The sequence below is a fragment of the Triticum urartu genome, chromosome 5 (genome assembly GCF_003073215.2).
Source record: "Triticum urartu cultivar G1812 chromosome 5, Tu2.1, whole genome shotgun sequence".
NCBI classification, from domain to species: Eukaryota; Viridiplantae; Streptophyta; class Magnoliopsida; order Poales; family Poaceae; genus Triticum; species Triticum urartu.
The window spans coordinates 511,038,034-511,052,882 of record NC_053026.1 but is presented as its reverse complement, the minus strand read 5'-3'; the positions used below and the strand labels follow the sequence as shown (position 1 = coordinate 511,052,882).

Below are 14,849 nucleotides of genomic sequence, written 5' to 3'. Positions count from 1 at the left end.
ATGAATGGATGTGATTGTTTGGATCCATCCCTCTTTTTTTCTATAGTGGTAGTAGATAGTAGATAGTAGATTTTCTTTTTTTTAGACAAAGTAGATAGTAGATAGTAGACTAGTGGGAAACCGGAGGGCCGGAGACAACCGCAAGCCCAAGAGCCTCAGGGCCTATGATGCGCAAGCGGTTACGTTTTCGCCATCCATTTCGAAGCGGAGGCGCGCGCCTGCGGTTCCGCCACCAGTTGCTGCAGCCTCAAAAAGAAAAGAAAAAAACAGTTGCTGCGACTCATCCCCACCCCGCTCCGCTCGCCCTTCGCCACCGCGACGGCAACCGCCGATGGCTCCTCGTCCCCGTCCCCCTCATTCCCGGCCTGGTAACCACGCCGTGTTCCTCCTCCTCGCCGCGGCCGCCCTGGTCGAGCCCGCCGTCGGGGTGGAGATCCTCTCCAAGTCCCGCCTGGAGCGCTGTGCCCTGGACTCGGGGGCCGGCGGCGCCCTCGCCTGCGACCGCAAGCTCGTCCTCAACCTCGCCGTTCCCAGCGGCTCCGTAAGCCTATCCTCCTCTCGAGCCCCGATGGAGTCGTGCGTTTTGTTTTTTTTACTGACGATGTGTGTGTTCGGGGGCTCGATTCAGAGCGGCGGCGAGTCGTCGCTGGTGGCGCAGGTGGTGGAGGTCGAGGAGAACGATGCGCAGGCGATGCAGACGGTGCGGGATCCCCCCGTCATCACCATCAACAAGTCCGCCGTCTACGCGCTCTACGCCCTCAGCTACATGAGGGTAAAGCCCCTCTGCCTGTGCCCCCGGCCCCCCCCCCCCCCCCCCCCTGACTAGCAGACCGGAGTCTGGTTTTTCTTATGAATAGCTAGTAGGAATAGGATGCCACTTTCCACTTCAAGACTTAGAGCCAAACAGCCTCCAGCCATCATACAATGCTGCCCGTTCCCATCACTTTGCGGCCCTATCGTATCGTAGCGTTGCTGAAATGTCGTGTTCTAGGTTTTGGAATGGACACATCATAGATAAACAGGGAGTCGACGAAGCGGGTTTCCTAAATGTTTTAGAGCTATCGAAATATTGGAATGCCATTCAGTATGTTCTGATATTGCTAGAGTGGGACCGTTTATGCTTACGTGTTTTGCATCTCCTCATTTGTTATAGCAACCCCATTTGCATCTGAAAATGTTTTTAGCATTTTGTTGTCTGATTGTTTTTATATGCGGCTTGTTGCACTGAAAAGTTAGCCGTATCACTGATATCAACTGTTACCTACCAGTAACACTATACTCTCTAACAAATCATGTGAATTCGGAGCTGATTTATTGTCTGTGCTTGTTTCTTCAGGATGTTGCTTATAAACCAGAGGAAATGTTTACCAAGACACATAAATGTGAGTCAGATGCTGGTGCTGATGTTGTTGGAGTTTGTGAAAGGTAAAAAAAAAACTTTGGGACTCGATCCAGTTGATAGGTTGTCATCATCATTCGTCAATATTTCTGGGAGGGATTCCAATTGGCAGGTCTTCGTAATCACAGACCCACCATTTCAGTTTTAGACAGCTATAATCTGTGCTGTAGCACTTTTGGTGCGAGTTTATTACAATAGTATACCATTTCCTCTCATGGCCATTCATATCTTCAGACTTTCCCTCGATTTCTGCATCCTTCTTTATACATATTTTCAATGCCGTATAAACTAATGATGTCTATTTCATGAATATGGCTAGGTTATGGGATCAGAACGGTCACGTAGTTGAGCATACAGAGGTGAAACGCACTGGCCTTTGTCATCCTTATTATCTCAGTGTCTTGAGTAGTAACAATATTGAACCAAACAGTTTTTGACCAAATAAACCGCGGATCTGATTGCTTTGGGCATTTTTTTCCTCGCCTACGCATAGCTTTGGTCTTACATGACTTTGCTAGGTGCCCGTGTGTTTTTGTGTATGTGTGTTGGTGTTGGTTGTGTGCATCATAGCTATGCAGAGGCCGGGTGTGTCCTCATAGTGTTTGTATCCTCTTGATGCTCCATTTTGAGCCAATACAATCCACCCTTTGTTGATTTCTTTTTGAGAAAAATAAAGGCACATATGAATTCTTTTCAACGTGCTTGTGCTCTGCATGTCATATACTCGTTTAGTTTGTGTTATTGTATTTTACATGTAGCTATGATCTACTATCTCATAAAAAAATGATATACTATCTCATGATTCTACTGTTTCCTCTCTTTTCCACGGTAAATTTAAAGTTTCCTCTACACTTTGACATTGCACTAGCCGGTTTGCTGTCCATGTGGGCCTAATCGCCGTGTTGGTTCGTCATGCGGATCAATTTGTGAGTTAACAAATTGATATTTTTTTACCATTTCTGCATTTTCAGTATAACATTGTGTCACACCTTTCACATGCATCTTCCTTGCAGTTGATAAAATGATTAAAGGCAAAGCTAATACGGCTCACTGTGTACGTTTTCCAGGTGATTGGTATGGGCATTACTTGTGAGATATCTTTGTAATATTTATAAATATTGTCTTAAGAACTCCACCTGCTGAGTTCACTAAAAGAAACTTGAATTGGCACGATATCCTAATATCTTGTACTTCTTATTTCGGTCTGACATGGTCGTAGTACTTCCTTTTCGTTGCTAACATCATCAAGTAGGTAGTAAACATTTTGGGGATTAATGGTGATCTAGTTTATTTATTTATTTTTAAGTAGAATCTTAGAGAGTATATGCTCATGCCAAACTTATATGCTGCTCACATCATTCCATGTTTTTTTAATCATTATTCAGGTCAAAATTTGAGTAAATCTGTGTATCACTCTATCTCCATTGCTTATAAACAGGTTTCATGTTTTTGGAATTAAGAGAAGTTCACTTGGGTTCAGCATCAGAGTACAAGTAAAGAAAGGCTCTTCTGTAACGGTAGGCACTAAAATTCTGCACTGTTACTTGTAAGGCTAGTATAGAATACAGACTCTTGAAGAAATTACCATGATTATGTACATGCTGACAATATGTTGGCACAAATAGGCACAAGCAAAATCAATCATCCTGATGATGATATTATTTTTCACATGCCTTTGCTATCCGGAGTTCTATCAAGTCTGGGGACCTTGGCTTACTGCGCTTTTATTGTTCGATCTTGTGCCCCTTTAAGGACTAATATTCTGAATATTCTATTTATTTATCAAATCAAAGTAGCGTCCAAATGACTACTTTTCTGTTCTTATATCTAGTTTGCTGTTTTGGACTTTGAGTATGCAAAGCACTCACGCAACAGCAGTATGCCTTTATCAATTAAACACTGCACTGCAGGAGGTTATTGTTAGTCCAGAGAATAGTACAGTTGTTTCTAAAGATAACTTTCTGAGGGTAAATCTCATTGGTGACTATGTTCGTTATACAAGTATCCCAGCATTTGAAGACTTCTGTCTTGTGACTCCACGGAAGGTATTCAGCAAATTATGATACGTGTATTTCTCTCACGTGACTTCATAATTATCTTCTATATCTGAAATATTGAAGGGTGGTGGTGACGGTCAACCACAAGTCCTTGGCGACGAGTTCTCCAGGTGGATGCTGTTGGAGAGAGTCCGGTTTACATTAGATGGTCTTGAGTGCAACAAGATTGGTGTTGGGTATGAAGCTTACAGAAACCAGCCTAACCTCTGTGGATCACCATTTGGGAGCTGCTTGTACAATCAGCTTTGGAATTTCAAGGAGGTAAGGTTGTGCATTAGCAAGTGTCAAGTTTTCTTTTGCAAGGATAAGTGTCAAGCTTCTTGTTCCTGAAGCACAATCTGCTAATATTGTAACTGTTTAGTCATGAGTTTTTATTTCACCATTTTTCTTCAGTCTGACGACAATCGAATAAACAGAAACCAAGAGCCCCAGTATATTGTGCAGGGAAGATTTGATAGGATCAACCAACACCCGGTTATATTCCCACCATTTATTCTTGAGTCCTGTTTTTATGCTGGCATTGGATAAAGCATTTGATACATACCCATCACAGAATGCAGGAGCTCATTCATTCTCTATTGGAATCACAGAAAGTCTGAATACTAATTTGCTGATAGAGCTGAGTGCTGATGATATAAATTATGTATACCAGAGGTACTGATAATAATTACGCAATTTTATTTTGCATTTACCTTGCACTGATTTGTCAATTTCAGGAGTCCAGGGAAAATAATTGACATTAATGTCCCTACATTTGAAGCCTTAAGCCAAGTTGGTACTGCCAAGGTCACAATTAAGAACATTGGCAAACTGGAAGCTTCATATAGCTTGACGGTATGCATCGCCAAGGAAATTATAATTTTCTTTGCAGGGAAGCAAATGCCTTTTGATATATTTTTAGACAATTGTCTACCTTTTGATAGTTCATTAATTGCATTAATTTTCTTTTCTCTTAAGATAGATACGTCCATGAACTGATTTCCTACCCATCATTCTTGTTGTCCTTGCATGAATATCCTTTCTATTCCCTGCATACCTACATGGACGCACCCACATCGTTCGACTGAGATATATTTGACTAACATATTTCACATTTACTTTGCTTATAAAACGGTTGGATTAAAAATTTAGTCAATGATTTACTTGGCCTCCTCAGTTTTCCTGAACTCTGATGACTGCCTTACTCCTTTTACAGTTCGTCTGCTTAAGTGGCATCAGTTATGTGGAGGTATATTTATTGTGGTATCGGTGTTTTCTGTTTTTATTTGATTGACGAGCTGCAACACATCATTTCAGTTAATTATTCATCAGCACAGTTTCCTGCTTTGGTTATTTTCTCATTCAGTTTGTTCTCATGAAGCTACCCTGCAATTTCATTTGCAGGAGCAATTCTTCATCATGAAACCTGGCCAAGTGCTTATCCGCTTATTCTATTTGCGTTCCTCATCAGACCAAGCATCAAAATATCGCTGCTCGGGTGAGTTAGAAACCAAAGACAGCTCATCATTGTCCTTACATCCAAAGTCCTATTTTAGGAATGAACATGGGATTTGTTTGTGGTCGATTGCAGCTATTTTGAAAGGGTCAGATTTCAGTGAACTTGACAGAGCAGAGTGCCAGTTCTCTACTACAGCCACAGTTCTTTGACAATGGAACACAGGTTCTGAAATGTTTGTTCCCTTGAAGTGATCCTGTTAGGATTCATTAGCTTTTGTTTCCTGTTAAAACAAGCGCAGGGAGATAGTTAGAGTTGCCTACAATGTTTCATCCCAATCTTTGATGTCAGTGTATCTCTTGCCTTGATAAACTTTTGTCAGAGTATCACAGATCTGTGTTTTCGCACGATCCAGATCCCCTTTTTACCATGACAAATAATTGTGTTGTGCTGTTCCAATCTCTGAGCTACATACATTGCTTACTGCCCTTAAAACCCATGTAGATCGGCCCACCGAAGCAGCATAAGAAGGGTGGCATCAGGGGTTTCATTGAAGCCATCGAAACCTTGTGGCGCAACACATGGGACAGCGTGATCGATTTCTTCACCGGCAGATCATGCAGGTAATAATGTTTTCGGTAGTAATTCGGATCCGGCTGTGCCTCTTACTCTTTCTGATCATTTTAGCTCATCTATCTATTCCACTCCCTCTGAAACAGCACCAAGTGCACGAGCTTCATGCTGATGGTAACAAACCTAACGGGGAGACGTACTGGACTGGACTTCCGGCGGCTGCCGGCGACTGGCGTGATGCCGATCCCCTTCTTCCCCTCTTCTTCTCCTTCCTCTCCTCCACCCCACCTTCTTCCCTAGCTGATCCACTCTTCCCTGCTCTGTCGCTACTTCTATCTCTGTTTCCTTTCTCTCAGATCCCTCTCCTTTCCCCTTGTTCCTGCCGGATTCAAGCCGGAGGCGATCTTTCTGACCGGATCTGATGCGGCGTCGTTCGATCCGACCGGATCCAGGGCTTCCTTGTCTCCTCCGCAGAGTCCATCCCCAGCCTTTGTTGTTCTTTCTACCTTTCCCGTCTTCCACTCCTCCAATCCCCTTGTTTTTGTTTTCTGTTCCTCTCAACTTGTCCCACTTATAATCTTCGATTCAAGTTTCCCAAAACCTGTTTTGCTGGATCTGCTTTTGCGCAATCTTTTTGTCTGGTTTAAGCCCTCTCTCTCGCGCAGGGGTCAGCAGTGCATCGTCCTTAAGGATCTTGGGTGCCATGAAAGCTATAGCGTGGAATTGCCGAGGCATGGGCCGGAGCCTCCGCAATGATCGTATGCTATTTCTGGCTAATCTGATCCGTTCTACTAAAGCGCAGGTAACTTTTGTTTCTGAAATAAAATCTTCTAAAGTGCGATCAATTGATCTAGTTAATAGATTTGATGTTGCCAACAGTTTTGTTGTTCCTTCGAGAGGGGCCTCTGGAGGGCTCTGGCTAATGTGGAATGATGATCTCAAAGTCACTATTCATGCTGCTTCCTTCCACTATATATTAGCTACTGTACTTCATGTAACCACTGGTGTCCAATTTTGTTTGGTCTGTATATATGGTGATCCCTATCATAGACAAACTACTGCCATTTGGAGTGAGATTTCAACTTTTGTGTATGATAATCTGGGTCTGCCCATGATGTGTATGGGAGACCTTAATGACATCTTGTATGATACGGATGGTTGTAACGGCAATGTTAACTATTATCGTATGAATGTTTTCCGCTCTCTTGTTAAAAATTGTGGATTCTATGATATAGGTTTTAGTGGTCCTGCGTATACTTGGCGTAGTAAACAACACACTTCGAAACCTATTTATAGACGCCTTGATCGCTGCTTGGTTAATTCTGAATGGTGCATGCATTATCCTAATACTAAAGTCCTCAACTTGCCTATTATTCTTAGTGATCATGCCCCCATTCTAGTGTCTACTGAAGGTACTTTTGTTAAACCTAAGCAAACATTTAAGTTTGAAAATTGGTGGCTGCTGGAGGAAGATTTCGCTAGTTTTGCTAAATCTGCATGGAATAATTGCTCAGTTCACTCCTTTGCAGCCAAAACCTCTTATTTGGCAGGTTCCTTAAAGATGTGGTGCAAGAAAAAAAATCCTCTCCAGCAGGATCTTCTTGACCTAGAATCGAAGATTAATCAAATTCAACAACTTCCCTTGCAACCGCAGAATCATGCATTGGAAAGTTCTCTTATTTTCAGGTATGAGCAAACTCTTTCTAAGCTTAACCAATTCTATAAGCAGAGAAGTAAGAAAGGTTGGGCTACTGCTGGAGATCGTAATACTAAATTTTTCCATCAAGCGGTGGTTAAACGTAGGAAGAGGAATATTATTTGTTCTGTTAAGGATGAGAATGATATGATCCATTTCAAATCTAGTGCTATCACTAACACTTTTGTTAATTATTTTCGTTATATTTTCTCATCTCCCGATAATAATGCTGATAGGCCTTATCTTGATACACATTGGCCTAGTGACTCTCTGGATCCTACCTATGCTCTTCCTGATAAACATGAGGTTTTACAGATTCTCAAAGAAATGAAATTGAATGCTTCTCCAGGGCCAGATGGGTTTAATGTTGAATTTTATTTGGCGGCCTGGGACTGGATAGGAGATGAAGTCACTCAACTTGTCATTAACTTTTACACTACTGGTATTTTGCCTCCACATATTAATGACACTAACATTGCTCTTATTCCGAAAAAGCTTGTGCCTCAAGTTCCCATGGACTATCGCCCTATTAGCCTTTGTAATGTTGTTTACAAAATCATTGCGAAGTCGCTTGCTAATAGGATCAAGCCTCATCTTCCTGATTATATCGATCCTGCTCAACAAGCTTTCATTGAGGGTAGACGTATTAGTGATAACATCATTATTGCCCAGGAGATTGCCCACTCTTTCTCTCTTAAATCTTGGAAACACAGTGCTTTCATGCTTAAGATAGATCTAGCCAAAGCTTTTGATCGTCTAGAATGGAATTTTATTGTGTCTGCTCTTGCTCGTAAAGGGCTGCATGGTCACTTCATTAATTTAATTCATGCATGTGTTTCTTCTCCTACGTTCTCTGTGCTGATTAATGGACAACCCTCTCACAAGTTTAGGAGCTTTCGAGGTATTCATCAGGGCTGTCCGATGTCTCCTTTTTTGTTTGTTATTGCCATCAATGAATTATCTATTGCTCTCAACGAAGCTCTTGCTGCTCATCATTTGCAGGGTATTTCGCTTGGACCAAATTGCCCTTCTATCCACTCTTTGTTATTTGCAGATGACTTGTTGGTTTGTGGGCAAGCCAGTCTTCAAGAAGCTCGCACTATGGCTCATCTTATTAATCATTTTTGTTCTATCTCAGGTCAAACTCCAAATTGGGCCAAATCAGCCATTCTTTTCAGTTCTCATGTTCCTCAAGCTATGATGCAGGATATTAAGCAGATTTTCCCTGTTTCTAATCTGGATAGCAATTTCACTCATCTTGGTCATCCACTTGTTCTTCCTGCAAAAAGAAGAGTTGCTGCATATAACTTTGTTCTAGACAAATTTCTGAATAAGTTGCCCATTTATAAAGCTAACATGCTTTCTCATGCTGCCAGACTTGAATTGATTCGCTCGGTTTTCTCGGCTATCCTTGTCTATTACATGGCTAATATCTTGTTTACGAAGAAATTCATTGCTAAGCTTACTGCTGTTATTAGGAATTTTTGGTGGACAGGTGTTCGAGAAAATGACTCAAAAAAGAGTCTTTGCCTTAGAGCATGGAAGGACATTTGCAATTCAAAAGATGAAGGTGGCTTAGGTGTCAGAAATTTAAAAGCTATTAATGAGAGTCTTCTTATTTCTGCTGCCTGGAGGTTAGCCAAGTTCCCTTCTTCTCACTTGCATCTTGTGCTTAAGGCTAAGTACTTTCATGATGCTTCTATCTGGACAGCTACTGCTATTTCTCCCAAATCAGCTTTCTGGACCTCTATTTTGAAATTGTTGCCTAAACTTAAAGCTCATTCTTTTTATCAGTTATCTCAAGGTAATATTTCAATTTGGAGCACACCTTGGTGCACTCTTTGGAGCTCGGTTCATGATCATCTTATTGCTCAACAACCTGGTTTTATATATCCTTCTTTAGTTAAAGATCTTTGGCTTCCAGGTCAAAAAAGTTGGAATCATGATCTTGTTTTCTCCCTTTTCCAGCAACCTTTGGCCTCTCTCATTGTTCAAACTGAAATTATTGATGACGAAAGTCCAGACTTGCTTTGTTGGGATCTTACCCCTAATGGAATTTGTTCTTCTAAATCTGCATATAAACTCTGTTTACAGGAGATTCATGCTAATCCCAGAAATGCGCCTGCTACTCTTCCTTTGGATTTGTTAGATTTTCTCAAATTAATTTGGAAACAGAAGGATTTGCTTCCTAGGGTCAAAACTTTCGCCTGGAGATTACTTAGAAAGGCCTTGCCTACGGGTTTGCGAGCTGGTCGTTTTTCCATTCATATTTCTAAAAATTGTTGTCGTTGTGGCCAGCAAGAGGATGAGTTCCATCTATTTTTTCTGTGTAACTTTTCCCGTGCGGCTTGGTTTTCCTCTCCTTGGTTCCTTCGATCGGATGCTTTAATTCAGGGCCATTCCACTATGCATTCTGTTCTTTTTGACTTGCTTCGTATGGGACATCCTCATGGTTCTATTTCTAGTGTTTTAAATTTTTTGTGGTGTCTCTGGAAGGCTAGAAATGATTTTCTCTTTGATAGAAAAAAGGCTCTTCCCCACCAAGTTCATATTGCAGCTCTTGCTTTAGCTTCTGATTGTTATGATAATCTTCCATGTTTACCTTCGAAGCAGGATCAAGCTCATAATCAATTGCCTCCTAATCAGCTCCCTATGCAAGGTAGAACGCTTAAGACAAATCTGTTAATTGTTGGCCCTAAGATCTATTCTGATGCTGCTTATAGGACCAAGAAAGTTCCAGGTTTGTTGCAAGGAGAGGTTGCTACAGGTGTGGGAGTGTACATCTCTATGCCCTTCAACCAAAAGGAAATTAATGTGCAAGTTCAAGCTTCGGCTTCTCCTACTTCTACTCCTCTGCAAGCTGAAGCATTGGCTCTTTCTTTTGCTGCTCATCTTGCTTCTCAATTCAATATTGCGCAGCCCACTTTTCTTTTGGATTGTCTTGCTTTAGCTTTGGCTGTTGCCTCAGGTAATATTTGTGATTCTGCCACCCCTTGGAATATTAGAAAGTCTTTGGCTAGCTTTTTCAAATGTACATCTAATTTGCAACCGCGCGTGTTTCATATTTCTAGAGAAATCAATGGTATTGCTCACAATCTTGCGCAACAGGTTTTTTCTTCTGATGGGCACACTCAACTCTCTTGTTTTGCTGCTACTCATTCTCAAGTTTCTTGTCCTGTGTTGCCCCTTCTTTCAAATTTCCAGATTCAGGGTTTTAGAATTCATACTATACATTGCTACTAACAACCTTGTTGTGCATGGATCTTCTGCTTCTATTCACAGTGTTGCTGTGCTGGCTTCTATACTCTCTCTCTCTCTCTCTTTTAGGATGCGCCTTTGCCAGATTAAGGATGGTCTTTTTCAACCTGCTGGTTTCTCACAGGAAAAGGAATCCTCTTCCATGTTGTGCATTTTGCAGAGTTTGCCAAGCTGAGGCCAGTTGACGTCTTAAGCTCTGCAGGATTAAATTTAGAGGCTTGTATTACACCTGCATTTGGGTGCTTCAGTACACTTTCAAGTCATCTTTGTTTGGCACACTTGTTGTTTTAGTCTGTCTGTTGTCTGTCTTTCTGTTCTTCTGATCATGGTGTTCATCAGTTGGGGTTTCCCTCTCTGTCTTTCAGGATAGTTCCTCAGCTCATATAGCCTTAGACTCTGCTTCTCTTTCTTTCAATTTCTTGGCAGGTCTATGTAATGCTTGATGTACTCTGTCAATGAGCTGAATGAAATTGGCACCTGTTGGTGCCTTCTCTTGTTCAAAAAAAAAAAGTGCACGAGCTTCTTGGACCTGAGCTGCCACATCCAGTACATATGCATCGGCTGGCTCGTCATGTTCGGCCTGCTGCTCACCACGCTACCCGCTGGTCCGTAAGCATTTCGTATCGTCAGGTGGCTATTTTTCTTCATGTTCACGACGCCGATGCTCATTTTCTCCGTGTTTTGGGGGTTGCAGTCGCGGTGCTGCTGTGGCTGCTCCACCAGAAGGGCATGTTCGACCCGCTGTACGACTGCTGGGAGGACGTGTTCGGGCCGCCGGAGGCCGCGCACCCAAAGCACCGGGGAGGCCCAGGCCACCACACGCACGCCCACGCCCACGCCCACCACCACCACCACCACCACAGTAAGCACCCGCACGCGCACAAGAAGCGCAGCAGCGGGGCGCCCGGCCAGCACCACCACCACGTTCTCCATAGGCACGCGGCAGCCGACGGTGGTGAGCGGCACAGGGACGCCGGGCACAAGCACCACCGCCACGGCAAGGCGCCGCAGAGGGAGAGGGATGACGGCCGCGGCGCGGAGTACAAGGAGCAGCGTGGGCACCATGAGAGGCACGGCGGGCGCGAGGGCCGCCACCACTCCCGGGCGGCGTAGAAGACGGACGGTTGTGATCAATTGGCTCAATGCCGGTCGATGTATGTAAGACACTTAAAGGAAATTAGGAACTCGTTGCGACTTGTGTGATTCATGTTGTTCATTTCTGTTTGCCGTTGTTACGTTGTCCTACAGAACAACTTTAGTTCTTTTGACATGAGCATCCGTGACAATCGACCGCACATCAAATAAACACAGAGATGTGCATAACAGGCGCGAGTAGAATTGGTGACAAACCAACATCTCAATCAGATAAAAATTTCACATCAGCACAATCACAACTCACAACAAGCACAGATTATTAATTTCACATATTATTGTCTACTTGGCGGCACCGGGATTGTTCCATCCCGCTCACTAGCTCAGGGCCTTATTAACTCAGAGCGGCGTGAAGAAGAACACATGAATCACTTCTTGGGCGGTGGAGTGAGCGCCGCCTTGAGCTTCTGCACGGTGGGCAGGTCGGTCTTGAATGACTTGGCGAGCACGGCATCATCGACGCCGGTGCCGAACACAGTGACAGGCACGGACACGGTGCCAGGCGCGGAGCTGCCGAACGCAGAGAGCGCCACGGCGGGGCTTTGCCCCGGGTTGGACTGGTAGTGCACCAGGCCCTTGGGGAACACAAACATGTCGCCGGCGGCCAGGTCCTGCGTGTAGAGCTTGCCGGCCGTGTCGACGAAGCCGACGGAGAGCGCGCCGTCAAGGACGAGCAGCAGCTCGGCGGCACGGGGGTGGGTGTGTGGCGGGTTCACGGATTCGGAGGGGAACTTGAGCATGGCGTAGGCTACGCTTTGCCCGTTGAGCGCAGGGAATTCCACCATGGTGGCCTTGGTCACCGTGAAGTTCTGCGTCCCCGGCATCGGCATCGGCATGGTCATGTTGCTGAAGCCGGTGTAGGTGAAGAAGTCGCCGGTGATGTTCATCGGTGGCATGCCGATCATGGAAGTCGGCACTACGAAATCGCTGAGGATGTCCGGGTCGCCGGCCACGGCGGCCAACGGCACCAAGGCCAGTGCAACCACCACCAACACCAAGGAGTAGTAGCAGTTGATGGACGCCATTGGAAATGGATGTAGCAGCAAGCTAAGCTAACAGTTTAGCTTTGCTAACCGATTGATTAAGGCTGTGGTTGTGAGATGCTGTGGTTGAACGACTTGCTGTGTTAATTTATACGGAAGAGGTGGGCTAGTGATGTGATGGAGGGTTTGAGAAACCAAGGACGATGGATGCACATTGTGGAACAGCAAGCTGTAACCAGCTAGCGTTAATTGACAGTTTGACACACATCTGAGGAAGAATTAACTGGCCGATGTTATGCAATTCTTGGTGTCTCCAAGCATATGGATATACCTGCAATGCAGCGCGGAATTTATTTTTGCTTCCATTATAATGAAAACTTTGGTGTGTGTCCCTCAAGAAAGAAAAAAGACTTGGGTGTGTGAGTGTGTCTCATCCCCAACTTCATTAATCTGAGAAATTTAAAAATGTAACAACAAATATATGCATGTAATTTTTCCAAAGTCCAAACACAAAAGTCTAACCTATGTATGCACTAGCAATTTACAATAACTATGTTTTTCTTTAAGTCTAGAATATGTAATGTATGAACAAACCAAACTAGCAGCGAGTCGCCAATTGAACCAATCCGAATCAGGCCATACAGCAAATGATGACATCATTGAATATGTCAATTAATCAACATGTTGCACGTAATGATTGTGAAATCATACTAACTAGAAGGATTAGGCACGCTTTGCTGCGCCGTTTATGTTGTTGTGATTTCATAGTGATCAAAATTGGGTTGACACGTGGGGAAGATAGTGAAGTGTTTTTTTATATAATACAATGTTTTGATGTGTTTTTTGGCAGTATGATTTTTGTGTTAAATGCTAATCAACCCATACGTGGAAAAGTTTTCAGTGTTGGTGGACGCATGTACTATATTAGTGTTGCAGTGCACGTGTTGGCGCTGGTTTGTTAGTTGGGAGGGTGTGTGGGACAGATGTGTTTCTATAGAATGGTTGTTTCCAATTAATTTGACAAGTTGTTGGTCCAGTCAAAATCGTGAATCAAATCCGAGTGGTTGTTTCCAATTAACTTGAGAAGTTGTTGATCCAGTCAAAATCGTGAATCAAATCCAACATTAAATACCTCAACTGAATGAGAGAGCTCCTGAGAAATCGTTGACCCGGTAGAAATCGAGAACCAGTGAACTCCTCAATTGAACGGGAGAGCTCCAAAATTAGGCAGCAGGGTGCATTAGATAGATGATAAGAGAATTAAAGACAGAGCCCCTTAAATCATTGACCTGGTCAAAATTGGTGACCCAATTTCAAATTAAAGACCTCGTTGAATGTGTAACACCTCTGGAGGGCTCTAAAAATTAGGGAGCATGGTATATTAGATGATAAAAGAATTGAAGAGAGAGCCCCTTAAATCATTGACCCGGTCAAACGGTGATCCAATTCTAAATTGAAGACCTCAATTGAATGTAAGGCCTTAACAATTAGGGAGCATAATGTATTAGATATATTGTGCAATTATTGTATACATACACGCTGTTGAAAGTATTTAAAAATATGATGTATTAATTTATAGTAGTAAAAGGTTTATATTCAAATGCGAATCATAGTTTTATATAAGGATTGAAATGCACTCTCAAACTAATTGCACGATCTGATACGGGAAAAACAATAATGTTAGACCTACAAAGAATCTACAAAACGTTTAACTTTCCAAACTAACTCTCTCTTGAATGGGGCTTGCTGACTACCAGAATAGTAAAAACTTTGTGCATAAAGACGCAACGAACAATATATATTGTAATGCAAAGATACAGTTAACTATTTCAAAAATGCGTTTACAAAACTATATAAAACTCCGAGTGGATTCAGTGGGACTCGTACCCTCACCCTATGGAAAATTTTGGTTGACATGTGGTCACCAACTCACCATTCAATCCTCCTGTAACGAATCTGTCTCTCCGGATATGTGATTCCAACAACACGCAATTAGTAGATTTTAGGATCTCATTTGACAACGCTAAGGTGCCGGCAGCAACACCCTTGAGAAGCGTTTGCACTCCTCTGGACAATGTTGACAAGCCGACGAGATTAGAGTTTGGTTGCGCACGTCGTCTCTTTGGGGAGGTGACCGAGACATGCTAGCCTTTTGGCACTCTGGTGACCTCCTACCCTACCCAACAAGCCGTTGACATTTTTGGCGACTCCATGAGGGTCTTGTGAGCCTGAGTCTCCTGAATCTGTATGATCAGGATATGCAGTGCTTTGTGGTTCCATCCATAACCCGGTACAA

General features: G+C 43.3%; 2 protein-coding genes across 2 annotated transcripts; one reads left to right on the top strand and one right to left on the bottom strand.

The window, feature by feature from the left end:
• Positions 1–232: 232 nt before the first annotated feature.
• LOC125507258 (protein HAPLESS 2-A-like) lies at positions 233–11,531 on the top strand. The gene is given in 20 exon segments (XM_048671899.1): positions 233–541; positions 629–772; positions 1,337–1,425; positions 1,719–1,758; positions 2,268–2,325; positions 2,413–2,473; positions 2,838–2,916; positions 3,310–3,444; positions 3,520–3,717; positions 3,850–3,930; positions 4,010–4,110; positions 4,173–4,290; positions 4,652–4,684; positions 4,840–4,933; positions 5,027–5,100; positions 5,102–5,116; positions 5,396–5,514; positions 5,611–5,616; positions 10,929–11,023; positions 11,113–11,531. Coding segments are annotated over 20 exon segments (2,169 nt in total). The 5' UTR covers positions 233–331.
• Positions 11,532–11,752: 221 nt separating this feature from the next.
• Positions 11,753–12,651, bottom strand: LOC125556495 (germin-like protein 9-3). The gene has a single exon (XM_048719222.1). The coding sequence runs from the start codon at positions 12,593–12,595 to the stop codon at positions 11,939–11,941; it is 657 nt and encodes a 218-aa protein (XP_048575179.1). The 5' UTR covers positions 12,596–12,651; the 3' UTR covers positions 11,753–11,938.
• Positions 12,652–14,849: the final 2,198 nt, after the last annotated feature.

Excerpts from the sequence above, each read along its gene's own strand:
- LOC125556495 (XM_048719222.1), bottom strand. The coding sequence starts at position 12,595 with ATGGCGTCCATCAACTGCTACTACTCCTTGGTGTTGGTGGTGGTTGCA.